The sequence below is a fragment of the Watersipora subatra genome, chromosome 1 (genome assembly GCF_963576615.1).
Source record: "Watersipora subatra chromosome 1, tzWatSuba1.1, whole genome shotgun sequence".
NCBI lineage: Eukaryota > Metazoa > Bryozoa > Gymnolaemata > Cheilostomatida > Watersiporidae > Watersipora > Watersipora subatra.
The window spans coordinates 49,933,807-49,952,918 of NC_088708.1; the positions used below are offsets into that span (position 1 = coordinate 49,933,807).

The 19,112-nt window shown below is 34.6% G+C and overlaps 1 protein-coding gene across 3 annotated transcripts in view; it reads left to right on the plus strand.

Moving 5' to 3' along the window:
- Positions 1-6,389: 6,389 nt before the first annotated feature.
- The window catches only part of LOC137407875 (S-adenosylhomocysteine hydrolase-like protein 1), a 43,091-nt gene continuing 30,368 nt past the window's right edge, over positions 6,390-19,112 (plus strand). For 2 of the 3 annotated variants that reach the window (XM_068094268.1, XM_068094279.1), the window contains exons 1-2: positions 6,414-6,491; positions 7,131-7,382. In XM_068094268.1, coding sequence (XP_067950369.1) covers positions 7,269-7,382 — 114 coding nt within the window. In that variant the 5' untranslated portion in view covers positions 6,414-6,491; positions 7,131-7,268. Of the gene's footprint in view, positions 6,492-7,130; positions 7,383-19,112 lie in introns of all 3 variants that reach the window. The other variant, XM_068094274.1, reaches the window with a different exon arrangement.

Here is a 19,112-nt window from a genome sequence, read left to right on the forward strand (position 1 = left end):
ATCCTATATGTAAATGCTATAATTTTCAAGCGAAAATTTTGATGGTGAGGAGATCTCAAACATTAATTACTTGCATTGATACCACACATGTAGTGCAGTGAACTGAGTCAACTTCTGCGCTATTTTGAGTAGCTTAATTTACCAGTATCCAAAGTTTACATGGATTCTTGAAAACATTAACTTTTGTTAATTTGCCTATAGTTTCATTAGTCAGTGGTGACAGATACGTAGTATCTCTTTTTAGCTCGATTGCTGCATCTAAAGCTTTTGTGGACAATATTTGTTATTTCTAGTTTGCATCGGCTACTCAAATATAGCCTTAAAATTTTTTAATTACTCTTTATTTTTTAAAAATATGATTGAATTATGTTAGCTAGAGCACTGCTCAATTAATAGATCCAATCGAGATCTCTTCTGCTAACTGAAAAAATTACAACATCTTCATTGCTGTATTTACCATCAGTAACAGAAATAAGTTTTTAATCACTGATTATTTCATCCGCATCTTTGTAAGCCAACTTTGCATGGGTAGTTCTTTTTAATCGGAGTTATGCATTCATTCGGTTTGGATTGGTCAGCTTGCTAGCTGTGGACTTTGGAAACTTGAATCTTGTTTTCTGACCCTTTCTTTTCGCATCACTATAACAAAATGTTGATATTTTTGTTATAGTGTCCAGATCATCTCGGTTTAACATTGAATGTTCTTGAAAAAGTCATTGTTGCAGCTCCAAATCTGCCACCACTTCAAGGGAAGTTTTAGGCGTCTTATGTATTCTAGAACAGTTTGCTAACTCCTGACCCTTGAAAACCTTTTGTTCTTCGCAGGACACATTTCTTTTTACTACTTCCATAGTTACTACACTTAGACTTCCATGTTAACCTCTTGTTTGTTTTATTACCTTTCTTTTTGATGTGCACGCTACTACTGACCTCCTATTTTACGGCACTCAACTCAGTGTTTTTTAAATGTATACGTAGCACAATTCATATTTTTTGGCAGATTTAACACATGCTAACATGTTAAGATTGCCAAAGTCCACCACTTACTACCTAAGTTTGTGATTTTGATCTCTTGCTACAATTCTGCCCCTTGCCAGTTTATTGCTGATTTGTTCTCCATGATCACAGTTGGTCGCTTGAGTTCGCTTTTCCAAACGACTTGGTGAATTGATTGGCTAGTCGCTGTTTTAGTCTGTTCTTTTTCAGTTTCTGTTAGAAATGATTGTCAAACAGGGTAATATTCATGAAGAGCCTTTCTTTTCATCTCATGTAATTAAAAACTTATCTTAGTCGTAAAGTCACACAATCACTTCCTATAAAAGGAATGTCATTTTTTTGGCAACTGTTGTGAAAATTATAGTACTGTCTAGAAAGTATTGTTATAAATAAAAATACACTCATTCGTTTGTTGATTGATGCATAGTTTAGTGCATTTTTATTGTGCAAAAGTTTACAATGCTTGCTCTTAGTAATATTCTTTTGGCTAAATTAAGGTTTTTCCTTGGATGTTTGAGTATCTTTAAACAAACTTTTTATACGGGCTAGCAAAATCTATACTCCTGAAAGACTTATTGTTCATAACATCAAACGATTAAAATAGGTATTCGTTTATTTCATCATAGAAACGTAACCTTTAAATGTTCTGATTTATCAAAATGCTGTCAGAGTTAGGGATAAGCCTTCAATAAATCTTAGAATACTTTACAAACATAAAATTTAAATGTTTTTGGAAAAATTATTCTTATCGCAAGAATTTCTCGGTTAGTTTTGCCTAATATTTCAAAAAGAATTTATTTGCAATGGTAGAGCTGCATATTAGCTGCAATTGAATTTTAAATAATTTGATAAGTTTTTGACTTATTTCTTTTATCATTTCTCATGCGGTTATAGATACCTTTCTAATGCTAAGCTAATACTAACAGGTCGACTGTGTACACACGCTGATTACAAAAGCAATTGCTATGGGTGTCTTGGTATTTTAAAGAATAGAGAAAGCATAATATTATTATGCTTTATTAGTTATCTTGAGGTGTTGACTGATGTTCTAAAAAAAGAATCAAGGAGATTGACCCTCTAGAAGCTGAGATATAGACAGCCAAACACAGGTCTACCTAATAAAGAATCGGAGGAAAACCCTTCGAAAATCCCGAAAACTATGACGTATAAAATCGACTTAATGGTCAAGTGCCGGAGTTGCGCACCCTTACCGCCGTTACTTATAATGATTGTTTTGGCTACGAGATGTGAAACGCTTCTCGCGATAGTAAATAATTTACATACTAGCTCTGGTTTCTCAGGAAAATCATCCAAACATTGTGTGGTAAAGGCATTTGCCCACAACCCCTCGCCATGATTTTTTAAAGCAGAAGAGCAGATTTTGACTATTGTGCTTCAAATTTTAACTCGATCTCCACGGATATGCTCCGAAGATCATCTGTTCAACGAACGGCGCGTGTATAGTCTATATGCGATATCCGCGATTGCAGTTTGTTTAGAATACGAAATAGGAATGGGACTTTTTGTTGCTTCATCATTTTTCTACTCTGTATCTACTGCAGCATTCAGTTGATTTTCATGATTATCGTCACTATTAACAGACTGGAAGTTCACTACAGCCATAATCTTAAAAAGACTAACTTGACCGTGCTGCTCTTGCTATAAGAAAAGAAAGCGATAACTTTTGCTTTGATTTTTCTATTGATCTATTATCTTATCTATGATTATTTTTTATGATTTATATAATATTCATAATGCATATTATACAAAATAATAATATAATTGCGTATAGAATAAATGATGTAACTAATATAATTTGTAGAAAATTCCAAATGATAACCGAGATTGATGTAATTGATTCTATTTATTAGCTATAGTTGAAAAATCTGAACAACGCTAAAGATGAGTCTGAATAGGGAAGCTAAGTAGGAGAACAACAAAACTGAGCTGAACTAGCAAGATAGCGAAATAATAGATGCGTGTAATTATTTTATGCTAAAACTAATCTACACGTCAGAGGGACTGGTTCGGAATTCTAGGAGCGATGATTGTTAGGCCCAATTTGATTGTTCTATACTTCCAGGGATTAAACCAATTAAAACGCCGTGATTGTTATAGGAGAGCGCATTAGTTGACTTAATTGACCAATGACACACAAGTCGATTTCATACGTCATATATTGATGATTACCAAAACACTTTTGTTTTTTGGTAGACCTGTGTTTGGCTGGCTATATCTCAGCTTCTGGTTGGTCAATCTCCTTGATTCTTTTTTTAGAACATCAGTCAACACTTCCAGATGAATAATAAAGCATAATAATATTATGCTTTCTCTATTCTTTAAGTAGTATTTTGCAATTGTCATATTGGTATTACCTCCAAAAGGGATAAAAATCTTTATTGAATTATGGTGTTAACGCCAAAGATTTAACGTGGAAAATTTAGCATAGATGATAAAGATGTCCAAACAAAAGCAGCAATCAGAAGGCGACTAATCGAGCAAATGAAGCAAATATTATTGTTCACAAATGTTAATATTTGTTTCTGCATGTATTATTAATATGGTTTATTTATGTCACTTGTTCTTGAATACATATTTGTAGCATCTGATAGATTATTTCAGACAACTTATATATTTGCCGCTTTGTACAATATCATTTGATAGTGTCATTGACGTTATGTAAACTCAACTTTCGATAGATCGACGCTCGTAACTCCTCTTCTATCGCACATAAAAAGCCAGTCATGGCTGCAAGCTGTAGCAAACATCAATGAGTGCGATGCGTTTTTATGCAACATTTATTATTATAGTTATAAAATAAGGATGAGCTTTGAATTTACAATAATAAAATAAAAAAATTGAATGCTTTAAAAAACTGCAATGCAGGCTATAATATCATCGTAGCTTAATTGCAAACAATATAAATCAACTGGTAGAGATATTTCTCAGCTTTCCAATGCTTATTTATTTAAAAATCTATGACAAGTTGGAGCCAATTTATAGCTGATTTCTTACATCTAAAAGGGTTAATGTCCATCCGCTTGAAGGGGAGTGCAAAGTATAAACGATATTCGCTTCGACCGTAAAAAGGTTAAATTTATCTTTAAATTTTTGACGAGCTGTTCGAAAAGTACAACGCCACTCTCTCTTGATCGTCACCTCTACTTAAATGCAACTATATTGGAAGGGTTGAAAAATAGAGTGCCATTGCATTCAAATAAAAGTTTTACGGTATATGTTCTCTATGTGATTATCTCACAATTTGTAGAAAATGTCAGATGACGTTGATGTTTAAGAATATTTCACGCTTCATGAAAATTTAGCCCTCAGATCTTGGAGATAAATAATTCACCACTATAAACAACATTTCAATGGTAAGAAAAATGCAAAGCATTATTAAGGTGTCTAATGTGAATAAGTACAACTCAAATCACTCATTACTTAAAAAACTCAGTCCTAATAAAAAGAGAAGATTGAACCATTTGGCTTATTTGTCAAGCTAGCTATTCATTTGCATGCAATTAGGATGCAGTAAATTATTTAGAAAAAACCAGAAAGCATTTTTGTTTTGCTTAATGGTCAAACTAATTTCAATGGCTGCTTTTCTCAGTTTTTGGTAATTTTCGAGTTTCCTCCACCTGATTTTCCTCCACCTGAAAGGGATTCCAATCTATGGTGTTTTCATGATGGCTGCGATTAACTGTTTGTTTTTGAGCTTTTAAGATCTTGTAATCACATTTCCACATATTCTGTACCTACAACACAACAGAGTAAGACATGGTGAATCTTTTGATACCAAATAACTGTAATGTGAATTTTGTTGCAAGTTAACCTTTAAGATATGAACATATTTTTATCAAATACTCTTAAGAATTAAAGTTTACTTTTAGTTTTATAGCTTAGTCAAAAAAATGATTTTAGTTAATGACCACCAAATTGATCTTTTACTCTCCCTTTATGAAACGGATACTGCATTAATTTTTAAACGTAGCAATTCACTTTAATAGCTTAAAATATTTTAACGGTGAGTTCTGAGCATTGTCATTTTTGGTTCATGTTAATGTACCATTGACCAGCTGGCTCCTGATTTTCTGAGCTTTAAAAAATTAATAATAAATGTATTTACCGTGTTATATCGTAGCTAGCTTAAGGTCATTAATTAGGTGCCACTTTTAGATAAAAATTTTAGCATAGCACAATTTGCATAGCGGAAATCAATTTTAAGCACTGCGACTGGACACGTTCATAATCATTTGTTGTGTGGCTGATATTGATTGCATTATGTTAATAGAAATCCAATGTTGTGGGTACATGGAGCAACAACCCTGTGTACTTAGTATATCTATGGCATCTTATAATGCTGCCGGCCATAAGAAATAATCATTGCTGGAGAAACTCCGTTGTACAATATTTGCTGTACAGCCTATTGCTATTTCGTAATGCGTTTGCAGGTATTTACTCAAATGCAGTATTACTAGTGAATGCCAATTGTGTTCACAGTATTCAACTAGACGTCTAATATTGAGAGCTATTATCTAAGGTAAGAACTTCACGCTTGTGAGAACTAGGATCACTCATTTGTCAGTCGCATTCCTAAACTGATAGGATTAGTTGCTGGCGATGCATCTGTTCTTTCCTGCCATCTTGAATTATTATAACTCGTGGAAATGTTTGTTATTGGCATGCAACGGTCCGCCTTTTGAAACATACATGTCAATCAGCATTTTGGCTACTTGTTTTGACAATGATGACCAGCAAAGCATCGAAACACACTGTATTTGTAGCATATTTTCAGTGTTCCCCAGGCTGTTGATGCAAATAGCCTGCTATATCCAGGTTCGTGATATTTTCGTGTGTGAATTGTTTGTGTGGGCTAGTAATAGTGCTATCTGTCTGTCTCACTTCATATATAGGCCTATGTTATATTGTAAATTTTTACTTTTCCTTATGTGATTTGAACTATTATTCTGGTTGCAAAACACTTAATTTTTTGGCACTGATATTATTCGACTAAGCTAACTGTGGTCCATTGTAGCTGTGGTGGTATTTTTGGACCAGTGAAAAAATCAGGGTGATTGATACATAAATTTGAATAAATTGCTAATTCTTGAATACTTTTATAGTTGAAATGAAATGGATAGTTGAAATGAAATAGAACGTCATTGCCTATTGGCTACTGTAGCTATTCTGAAACTTCCGGGTTTTGCCATGTAGGTGATATGAATGGCCACATTGGTTTCTCCTAGTAACTGCGTGACAATGGCTATTGACGTATGGGGATGTTGCAATAAATGAATTTCTATGTTAACCTATAGTGCTATTTGAGGATGTATCAGATTTTTTTAGGCTATGCTTACTCATGCTTGTCATTGAAGGAAATCTTCACATTGATGTGTCCTCACCATATCACTTACTCTCTATGTGTCATGCGTGATACTGTATTTTCGGGAAGTCAATGTGTAAACTGAGATACTAAGATACTATATCGTTTACAGGTAGGTCCTTTCAAAGGTGTTATATGTATCATATTCAGAGTAGTTGCGCAGTTTTAATTTACCATGTATTTATCACCTGGTAAGCATTAGCTGCTATTGCACCTGGTAAATAAGCCAAGTTCCCACAATCCAGTTTTATATTGAAACAAAGTTGTCACAACATTGCTTGATACATTTAATATTGTGGTGTGAATTCCATTGCAATGAACTGATAATAAGATTGTTTTGCAGATGTACGTGCTTACTGAGTGATAGCTACTAACTACTACGAGCTTTTTAATGTAACTGTTCTCGTCAATGCACAACATTATCCGTATTAGATTGTTTGTGTTACATATACATTGAGGTATAGCAGCTGAAATATGAAAGTAACTAGTGATTTTATGTCTGTGTTTGGGCATCAATGTGCTAAACATAATCAAAGGCTATCCTGTTTTATTAGTGTTAGAACTAATTACCCTTCGACATCTCTAATTCGGTACTTTACATTTATGTTGAAGTCCTAGTTTTGGCAATTAAGCGGAACTATTATAGCCATTCATGCTGCTACTTGAGTTATGGTGCCTACAGTAGAGACGCTAATACTTTCATTGTTCGCTATTTGAAGAGTTTGTGGGCATCACCTATTATCTATTATAGTGAAATACAGGTGAATCACCATATGAATTGTTAGCTTGTGAGTTGGATCTGAGCTATTGCTTATGACACGAGACTTTCGCTAACTATTGACTAAAGAGATCGACAACCTTGGATTGTATTGACAGTGTCCTAGCCAACATGTCGAACAATGTCAGCTATACACTTCTCGGGCAGCAGGAGCCCTCTAGTCCAGATGAAGATATCAAGTCTTTAGAACTCAAGGCTTTAACAGTTTCTACAGCAAATGCTAGGGTAAGTCTCATATTATAACACCACACAACAGTCTACACTGATGGATTAGGGACTACCGATCATTTACAACGTGGCTGGCTCACATGAATACGAGTGACAGATCATGTGCAACTAGCTATGAGGAAATCACTAAAATAATTACAATTATAAATTGCTATGTATGAAATCAGTTGGAACGACAAATGCCGCCGTGAGTGTCACACAACTACACATACATTTAATGTTTATTATTGTCTCTTGAGGCAATGTTTCGCAATTAACATTCTTGATTTGTAGAACTAAAAACAGGTGTGTGCGTGAGGCATGTTACGGAGTCCTTCTATTATTATGAAGATATTGAATCCAATATCTTCCATCAGCCTACACCATGATGTACAGAATTTATATTTGGCAGCTTGTGTTACATAATATTATGTAACATGATGTGACTTTGACATCTCTGTCTGACAGCATCCAAACTATTTAGCTGATAGAAGAACTGATGAGCACGCTAGCCAAGACTTGGCAATTTGTGTTTGTTGTTATTATTCCATTCCCGAAGTACTGAAGTCTGGTTCATTTTGTGTTGTTATAGATTTTGAACCAAGTTCATTCTTCGCACCAAGCTGTTCCTGTTTTTATTGAAAAACTACCACTGAAACAACAAAATTTGGCCATGTTTTAGGTGATTGTCTCGTTTCAGTCAAATCAGTTTGACCTGATAACTATCCCATTAATATATCTTTGCTATACATCGCTGCGTGAACTTAAATAAAAATTACTAGGATTGCTGGGCTTGTCATACTTAATCTGATGTTTGTAATCCAATTCATATCATCAAACAGGCTGCAAGTCAAGCTGTGTAGACAAAGACAGGCACTAATTAGGTTCAGTGCAGCGTCCACTCATGACCCTACAACACGACTAACTGATTAACTGACTTAACTGACTAACTGCTTACCTCTCTAGGCGCGTGTTATATTCAATGTAGTAAGAACGCTTTTGGACTCTCTACAACAATGGTTCTTAACCTTTTCTACTGGGTCCCCTTTTTCAACAGTGCCCTCAAGCCATTGCCTCTTGTATTTTGTACCTGACATGCAATATCTCACTTTAACCGAGTGCATTTTGGCTCCCTGTTATCACAGAAAGATGTATGTGTAATTCTTTAATAATGTTTATTTTGATATACTAGTATAAAACACCACATGTAATAAAACACAAAAATAGCTACCTAAAGTGTGATGTCCCCCATGAACATGGATACAACTTACGAGACAATTCAATGTTAAAGAGATTTACTGCTGTTTGATTTTACTAACTCCGAAATACTTGGTGTGATGTTGCTGGACAAGTCACATCTTAGATCTGTGGCTGCATCAAGTCTGTTTCGTGTTTTTGTTTTAATAGCCAGCAAGGTTGCAAAGGCTGATTCATAGAGATAAGTTGTTGAAAATGGCATTAAAACCTGTAATGCAGCATCACTTGTTTCAAAGTTCATCATTAGACTGGTTTCCAAACTCATATTTCATGGCAAAATCATTGATTAGTTCAAGAAACCCTTTTTGCAGACTTCCTGAATTAATAGCTGGTTAATTTAATCAAAGCTTTATGGCCACTGGTTACTTGGAGAAAGTATCTATTAAACTCCTCTTGCAAAACAGCTAAATGAGTTGCTATTCTTTTTGCAAAAAACTTGAGACTGCATTCTCTGCTTCGTTATGTAGTTCCTTCAAACATGAAAATAAGTACACATTTCTAGATTGTAAGCGATTCTGTTATAACTTCAACTTGTCATTAAAAGCGCTGATGTTGTTACGTGCTGTCAGCATGTTTTAGTTCGACCCTGACGCTTGAGATTGGTCTCATTCACAGCGTTGAAAATTTCACCTAAATATGCAATACTTTTTTCAAATTCATCTTGTGACATTGCAGCCATAATTTCCTCCTTTTTTGAAAAGCTAAAAACTCCATAACTTTATCCTTCAGTTCAAGAACTTTACCAGCATATTACCTTTTGAGAGTTATCTTAACTCTGTATGGAACAGTATTGTGGAGTTTGTGGCATCCAAATCTGTACAGAGCTTTCTAAATACATGGTCTTGTGTTCAATGCAGACCCTTTGGTAATAATTGACCGTTTTAATTGCAGTTTTCAGATGGTCATGAAGCGATTTTGGAAGTGTTTTGATGCGAGGAATTCTCTGTGTACAAGAACGTTTTGTACCAGAGGCTTTTGGTTTACCTTCTGAACAATTCCAGAATGGGAACCTAGCATGGCAGCAGCTCTATCTCTGCAGACTCCCACGTGCTTTTGCCATGCTAACTCTTCCTTTTCAAATTACTCAGATATTCTTTGTGACACCTACATCAGTGGCAGTAGTTTTTGTTTGTATTTGTTGACAAAAGAGAAATTCTTCTTCAATAGAATTTTTCTTAATGTATCGTAGCAAATACCATTAGGCCCTAACAGATAAAGGCTTGCACCAGTTGTTTCATCAAGCTGATTGGCGAAACAGGAAAACTTGAATTTTCTCAGTGGCTGAGAAAATCATATGTATATCATAAGACTAGTATATCATAAGACATGTCATCAATTCTAGAGCGATCAGTGCACATTCTAGCATGCATGGTTTAATTAACGATATGCCAATAGTGTGTGACTTATTGTCATTAGCCTAAGTTAAGAGACGGCATATGATCTTTGTAAGGTTGAGAATGCATGCTGTTTGACAATACCGCTGCTATTTATCTCTCCCGCTTTAATTGTCTTTCCTTATTATCAAAGAAGCTCATTCTCTCCCAGCATGCTCTGGATCAACTGAGACAACATGTTTAAATGTTGTCTCAGTTGATGGTGTTTCATGGACTTGTTGATCAGAGTTGTCCGACAAATAACACATTGCGGAACTTGAACTTCTTGTTTCATGAGATATGCGAATCAAAAATCCAAATACTGTTCATTCTAAGCTCGCTTCTTTGGTTTTTGCATTTTTGGGTTAATGTGCCAATGGTGTCTACAAAAATATGTTGTTTTTCTAATAAATGTAAAATCTATAAATTCATAGGCTAGGCCTTTGACTAGCTTTAATTTTCTTTGCAACAATTGTGACCAAACATCATAGCATGCCGTCTACATACCCTAAACTACAATGCACGGCAAAGTGTCGAAATAATATATATTGTGGAGTGGGGTATGGGATTACCATTAATTAGTCTGACATAAATTTATAAACCTCAAATTATCTTCTGCATGCCCTTTTCACCAATATGTGATCGATACAGTAATTGCTCTAAGACCCTCTAATGACCCCAACAAAACATTTTCATCGTAAACTGGGTGCGTTTGCTATGGGCCTAAAGCAAAATTCAGTTTATCGTAGCCTTAAAACACATTTTTATAAACCAGCTTTTGCACCACAGCTTTTGCTGATGCATCACCGTGTATGCATTTGTCCTGTGTCAATGAATCTCACCTGACTCAGTTATCCGAACAAAACTCAAACAATACCCCAACTCATGTAACCCAAACAAAACAACAAATTTTCCCTAAAGTTGTGAGCGGTACATAGTCAGAATCTGAATGCCTCACATGTATTTATCCAATGAATACTACATATGCATAAGGGATTCGAAAGCCCTCATAGGCTACTTATCCTTTCGCTATTTTCTCTTTCACTTTTATGGAGATATTTACATGTACATTCAAAAGCTGTTTGCACACTTTCTATCACCTTTTTTAATCTTTTTGGCATGCTCTCCTCTCATTCCGATTTGGCATAACAAGTGTGATAAGTAGCTCTAGCGTCATGAATACTGAGCCCATCGCTCTAGTCTTTTAGGTAGGTCCTGGTTTTTTGAGTTCAATCAATCGAAACGTGAGCCGAATGCTACAATTTTCATAGGTTATGTTTCTAAAATGATTAGGCCTGTGTTACTTTATTGAAATAAACTATTATATCGATTATTGAATTCTTACGATTATACGTTTATAAAAAAATTCTGAAAAGGTTTGCAACGATTGCAACCCTAACTTCACCCTGCCCTCATTCCCCGTAAAACCTATGTTTCAAAGCCATGGTATTTTATTTTCAACTTTTTTATTTGAACGTCACCTAATAAAACCCATGGTGTTTTATTACAGGTGACGTTCAAATAAAGGGTGGCGTTCAAATGAAGAAGGTGGTGTTTTTTTTCAAATGGCTTATCAAAATTTTTGGAAGATAAATTTTACCTCTTCATGGACGAAGCAAATGTCACTTATACTGTTCTTTGCACTTTCCTTTGGGCGAAGCGACCTTAACCATTTTGGATGCAAGAAATCTGCTGTAACTTACCTCCAACTTGACATACATCTCTAAATAAATATGCATTGTGAAGCTGAGAACTATCTCATCAGTTGATACCTATTGCTTGTAATTAACCTGCAATGATCTTTAGCCTGCTTTGCAATTTCAAAGCTTTCAATTTGTTATTTCATTCAGAATTTTACTGCGTATTTTTACTCTATAACTATATTTAACAATATTGAATAAAAACTCATTGCACTCATTGATACGTTTGCTAGTTTGCAGCCAATAATAGCTTTTTATGTGCAATAGAAAAGGAGTTACGGGCATTGACCCATTGCAAGTCGAGTTTAGATAACCGCAATGATGCTATCAAATAATAGTTATGCTATAAATCTGCAAATTTATATGTTATGTAATAATAATCTATTGAATGCGACAAATATATATTCAAGAACAAGTGACGTAAACCATTTTTATATTTCAGGCAAAAACAAAAGTTAACGATTTTGAAACAAAAATATTTGCACCGCTTGTTCAGTCAGTTGCGTTCTGATTGTTGCTTTCGTTTGAAACTAGTTCATTTTCTTCTAGGTGTCCAATACCTTCCACAGTGTCTTCTGGCGTCAACTCTTTTTCTGCACTGTTGAACTAGTTGATATTAGGGTCTAAGCACAAGTTTTAGCCTGTGTATGCAATACAGATTCTATTGTGATTACTAAATGCTTTTCACATACGTCCAAGTATCAAAACTGCGTTGAACGAAAAACTATCATCATTATCATTAATTATTTCTATGGCGTTGCTATCTAAGTTTTAATAAAAAAAACTTTCATACAAACAGAAACAAAAAAAGAATTAATTTTTATTGATGTAACTGAGTCATTATTAGTGTAATTTTGTGGATATTTTTCTACTGATAACTTGCTATTATGGGTTCGTACAGATCAAAGAATGTCAAAGTGGCTGTCTAACAAAGGTGACGTTCAATTAAAGGGTGGTGCTCTAAATTTCAACCCTTATCCTATAGTGGCAGTCAAATAGAGGTGACGTTTAAATAAAGGTGGCATTCAAATACATGTTTTACACTAATCTGCGCAACTGCTGCTCTGCCACTCCTTCATAAAGGGCTTCTACGGCTTGAAGTTTGCGAAATCCTCAAGCTAGTAATTTACAGTACTTCAGATATATCTTTTGAAAATTTCACACATGAATACTTTGCTTGAAATTTTGCCATCTCTCGTGGCTATTGGTGGTACCTACTGAGATTTTATTGCTTGTACCATCAAACTTCGACTTGATATCATCTTAACAGTAAATTTTTGTAACATTCGAACCAGACTTAAGGAAATGTTTGGCTCAACATCTGAAGCAATTTTAACATAGAACTTCCAAAATTTTCGAAACATTGCTGTTTTGTAAATCAGTATACATGAATGCAGTTTCTTCCGCTAAGTTTGGTTCTACCGTATGTTGTTTGAATAATACCAGGCATTGCTTCACGAATTCCATTGATAGTTTTAAAATATGTATTCCAAGTAAACTAGTTTTGGTTCTAGGTGAGAAACAAGGAAGAAAACCATGCATGCCTTAGAATTAAGGCTAGAAGTTGTAAGAAACATGGACAAACATCTTTGCATCAATTCTTAAAACATCTCTTGAGCCATACAGTAGTTATTTGATAGAAGAGAAAGAAACACTGAAATGAGTAAAAAAATGGAGAGTTTAGATGCAAGTGGAGAGTTTAGATGCAATAAGTAAAACTCTTATGTAACAAGTATAAAATTAAAAACTATGAATAATTTATGCTACTTTAAAGTTCATGTTGTACAGGTTGCACAACCACCTCTACTTGGGTACTTTCTGTCTCCTGCATCACTGCGGCTACACTTCCTTATGCCTGTCTTTAGAATAAATGTGAAGCAACAGTAAAACCCGTATTATTTATTGTGGTTAGTTTCTTGTATATAAGCTATAGTTTGTTGCTTTAGCTTTGTTGAAATAGTTTTAATCTATAAAGAGTGCCATACCCTGTGAGTGAGCACGTCAGCTGCATCTTTTGCTCACATAGACTGCCTAACAACTGCGCAGATGCTTTAAAGATTCTTATGTGGACTACCGACTTCTCAGTTAAGGTTTTAAAATTTTTTTTTGCAAATCTTCAAAGTTGTAAAAGTTTAACCACAATTAAATCCCTTTTTAATCTCCATGAGCTGCTATTCTTGAATTTCCACAAAGTTCTTTTGAATTCTCTAAATTCCCTTGAATCATTGAAAATGCTCTTTGAAGGATAGCGGCTGAAGGAAGGACTGGCTTGCCTTTTGGGTTCAAGCGAATTTAATTTCTAGTGAAGATTTACTTTGTCAGTACCATCATCAAAGCACAGGGTCAATCTCTGAGGGTGTCTAGCTTGAACTTAGTTTCCTTGCTTTTTCATTGGTCAACTGTATGTTGCTTAGTCGCGGATGTGAACTTTTGCCAATTGGTATATATCTATACCAAAAAGCAAAAAAATAATTTAGTTTACCCACAACTTCTACAACCCTTCTGTTTTATTCTTGAACATGAATTGTTATTCCTTTAGCTACAACTGTCTGGAATATAGCTTTTAATTAAAAAATAATTTGTGTTGCAGTTGCATTTTGTGCTATCGTGTGTGCAGCTTTGTATTCATGTGTATGTGTGCAAGTATGCGCGTGTGTATATTACCCGTATATATTTATAGGTATATATATATATGTAGATATATGTAGATGTACATGTATATTTATACACTGTGAAACCTCTATTTGAATGCCACCTATATTTGATCGCCATTATAGAAGAAGCGTTGAAAAATAAAGCGCCACCCTTTATATGAACGCCACATTTATTTGACCTCTTCTTTGACATTCTTTGAACTTTACGAACCCATAATATCAAGTGATCAGTAGAAAAGTGTCCACAAAATGGTGCTAATAAAGACTCGATTACATCATTCACAATTGGTGCTTCGTGTTTGCTGTTTGTATCAAAGTCCGTTTTCTAAATCCAGAGCTTACAGTTTTTTCTTTGAAACTTTGAGAGCAGCTCCACAGAATTAGTTAATAACTGTATCAGCAGGGCCGTATCCTCCTATACTGCAGCTACTGCCATGGCAGTACCATTTTTTGAGGCTCAAAATCCCGGAATTCTTGTCATTTATGCTTGATTTTAACACTTTGGCTGAGTAAATGACCATAATCTCGTTTATCGGTTGCGTGGGGAAACAGCATTTACATGTATGTCGCTTTCGGTAGTCGTTTATAAAGCTGCCGTCTCATAACGTTAAACAAAGGATATGAATGCTAGCAAGTTTTAAATATCATCAACAAGATATTAGTCGATAAATTAAAATATGAAACGATTATCCGAAAGGCTACTTATCTGAAAGGCTTTGTGCTAAAGAAATCGCGCCTTTTTGGAAAAGAATAAAAGCTGGAAATATCAGTCAACATCGGCTCGACATTCAAAATGGTAAAATAAAATATTATGTGATCCTCCGATCGTAAGTGATTTTTGGTGTGATTAGAATAACAATAATTCAGATGATAGGAGTGATGTAAACTTTTTAGACTTTTATTATACTTGGAATATACAGAGGAAAACAATCGTTATGGTAGCTTGCACGGCAACGTTATAGTGTTGGACTCTACCGAAAGGAATGCTTCCAAGCATTTCATACAGAGACAATTGTACATGGTTGTATTTTTTGTAGTAGTAGATATGTAAATGAATGCTTATGTACAAAAGATTTTGTTCATAGAAATAAATTTAAGTTTAAGCTATGCATGTAACATGCATAGCTCAAACTTCAATCTACTACTACTTGCTCAGTATTATAGACTATAGTATAAGTGCATTATTTTTAACATGGTGCTCTATTAATTTTACTTTTTAACTCCACAATATTGTTTAATTAAATTATTTCATAGGAGACTACTCGTCTCCTACACCATTAAGCATTGTACCCGGTGATAATTCTACCTCATGCTAGCTGCGGCCAACCCCTTTAGCAGCTCTTATTCACATTATATTTTTAATAAGCGTTGTTAAAGACAATCTCAATAAACAGTTTTATATTTAGAAAACTGGATTATAATGTCAAATTTGCTGTTAGAACATGCGCCCCCATCAGGAGCCAAGTGCGCTAGATTTGCACCATTTTGACTAGTAATACTAAAAATTTTCCCGGGGGAGAACCCCCGGACCCCCTCCCCCCATCGAGAGGACGTTCGGTACCCCTTTTGTACTCTTCCCGCAGTACCATTTTCAAACAGGTGGATACTGCCCTGGTATCAGGCTAACAGTGGTTTCTTGTTTAACGCGGTCTTGAGACTTCGACGTATGTAACAAAAGAGTTTTCAATCATGATGGAATCTGTTATACTACTTTCAGGCTATAAAAGTTGTGCTTAGTGCGCATGCATAACTTTTATAAAAGTTTATCATTATTTTCGCGAAAAGCTTTCCAAATAAAAACTATAAATTTTTCGTAAAATTTTCGCTCTGCTAAAAAAAATGTTTGGACGCTAATATCGACTAGTTTAGCAGTGTGGAAAAAGAGTTGAGGTCGGCAGACACTTTGGAAGGTTTTTTACAACCAAGAAAAAAATGAAATGGTTTCATATGAAAGCCACAACTAGAATATTAGATAAAATAGATATTTTTGTTTTAAAAATGTTAATTTTTGTTTCTGCATGTAGGCATATTATAAATATGATTTGTTTATGTCACTTGTTTTTTAATATATATTTGTATTCTTTAATAGATTATTATTATATAACTTATAAATTTTCAGATTTATGGCATATTATTTGATAGCATCATTGTGATTATGTAAACTTGGCTTACAATGGATCGATGCTCATAGCGCCCTCATGTCCCTTTGCTCGAAGGCGAGTGCAAAATATAAGCAACATTCGCTTCACCCGTAAAGTTATTAGATTTAAAATCCCAATATTCTTAGGAGCTACTGTATTTAAAGAATACGACGCCGCCCTTTATTTGAACGTAACCTTTAATATAACGCCACTATATTGGAAGGATTGAAAAATAGCGCGCCATGGTGTTTAAATAGAGGTTTTACTGTATATATGTAATATAATATAGATAGTATAATAGACATAGTCTGGGAAAGAAGATCTCCAGACAACGTGGGCATCATACATCATTTGAGATAGATTGGAAGGTAGGCACATAGAAAGTAATAGATCTAGGAAGAAAATAAGTTTATGGCAAAATTCACTGCTGCAATACCATCTATTTTGGCTAGTGCTATGTATCATTACCTGAAAACTATCTTTTGTTAAGGTTTTGAGCTATGGATCAAATGAAATAAGAGTCTATACTTTTAAAGATACCTCAACATGTCAGTTTTTGCACACAAAAACAATTTTTGGCGGCTTAACTTTGTATCTATTGAAATTTTGGCTGCAACAACAAGCTAACACTGGCATGTAGAAGGAAGTAAAATATGAGTTGTCACAATTTGAATTACTATAATAGCTGGGAAATCTTCTTTTGCCAAACAAAATAAGATTGTTTTACTACTTGTATTTGTAATTATTAAGGAAACTTCCTTTGAGGTACATATTTATCTGTTTATAAAAAATATTTTGAAGCTACTGTAACTGTTGTGTTTAGTTTCAGCTACCTAGCAAATGTGGTACAGGACATGGCATTTAATTTTTACTCAAGTATAAATGCTCTATATAGTTTAGCATGACCATGAGGAGTCCAGTATCATTAGCTCTACACTGCGCTAGTTCACATGTAATAGTTGAAGTAACAATGTGTTGCACTTCTGGAAATAGATGTCAATCTAAGCAGTATATTCTAAGCTTTCGCTACATATTTTAATTTCAGTATATAACTGATAATTTTGGTAAAGAATACATCTTTATTTAGCAAGCCAGCGCATCATGTAAATTGAATTAATAATAAAATCAAACAAAATATTGAACTGGTAATCACATCCATGTGATAAAAAATTACTTAAATTAGAATGTTATAAGAAACGCAACTTTAAAATTTTATAAAGTGACTAAAACACAATAGCGCAAGTAGAATCCAGAAGTATGAAATCAGTTTACATAGTCCGAGTTGAAGTTGATGTAAAAATATTGTATTGACTATAGTGAGATAAGACAACTCTATGAAATTGTTCGGCATGGAGAGATTTCCATATGAGAAAATATTGTAAATGCACTTGTAATTGTCAGTTACGGTAATAATTGGTTTGTGGTGACTGTGTAGTTGCTACCATTTACAGTTAATCTGCACTATTAAAATTTCACTTTGTCATTGTAAATGCTACATGTTTTCATTATTTTTAGCCGATTTTATCCAAACATCGTGCGCATATGCTCTGTGCCTCCCGCCAGGTTGCTAAAATTATTTGATTTCAAAACTCTGTCTGGTTCCTGAGAACCAGCCTGCAGGCAATTTAATTGAAAATGAAGGAGATCCCAGTCATCACCTGGCATACTGCTAGTAGTTAATAATGTATAGTTTATTACGCAGTATATACAATATATATAGTAAATATATAGTAAGTATATATGTAATTATGTATATATACTTATATATATCATATACATGTATATGTAAGTATATACCCTTTCGCGAGTATATCAGTTAATAGAAACTTTGTGTACAGAGTGAAGAATATATTTGTACAACTAATAATTTGTACATAGGGATACATAAAACATCATAACTTTTTTGTTTACAAGGATAACTACATAAAATTTGAAATACATGTAACTCACACACATAGAAGTCTCTACATATAATATTTTTGAAGCAGTCGTCTTTGCACAACCGCACCCCACAATCCCTGCACCATGTAGTAATTCTGGTGCCTTTGTAGTTGCCATCACCTCGGTTGCTAGCACATACCGCACATTTCTTTCGCTTTTGTCTGGAATGCTTTCCAAAAATGTCTCTCAGTCTTTCTGCTAGTAGGTGTGCCAATACTAGGTCTTCTGACTTGACTGCTAGGCTCCTGGTAGTTGCCAATCAAGACTTCTACAACCCAATAATAAATCGATGATGAGTCAGTGATTTGTCAGTCCTATTTGGATTTTCTTTGTAACATATTTATGCATTTGTGAGAGTTCGGTTAATCAAGTGAAACACTCATTTCTTTCAGCATTTTACTGTTCGAAATCCTCCCGCAAACGCATCTCTCATCTGATCACTCAAACAACGCCACCCATTCCTGCCTTGTATTCCTGTACTGCCTGGGAGATTGTTCGGGTGTCACCGAATTGTCGTCGCACCACTTGCACTTGTTCATTCTTTGCGATCCGTCCAGTTCGTTGCTAGCATGCTTACTTTTCTGCATGCAATAATGTCTCCTTTCTGTTTCAGTCTCTGTTTCATTTCCGGTGGAAGTCCTTTACGATTGGCCTGAACTATGCCAGTTATGTACATTATTTT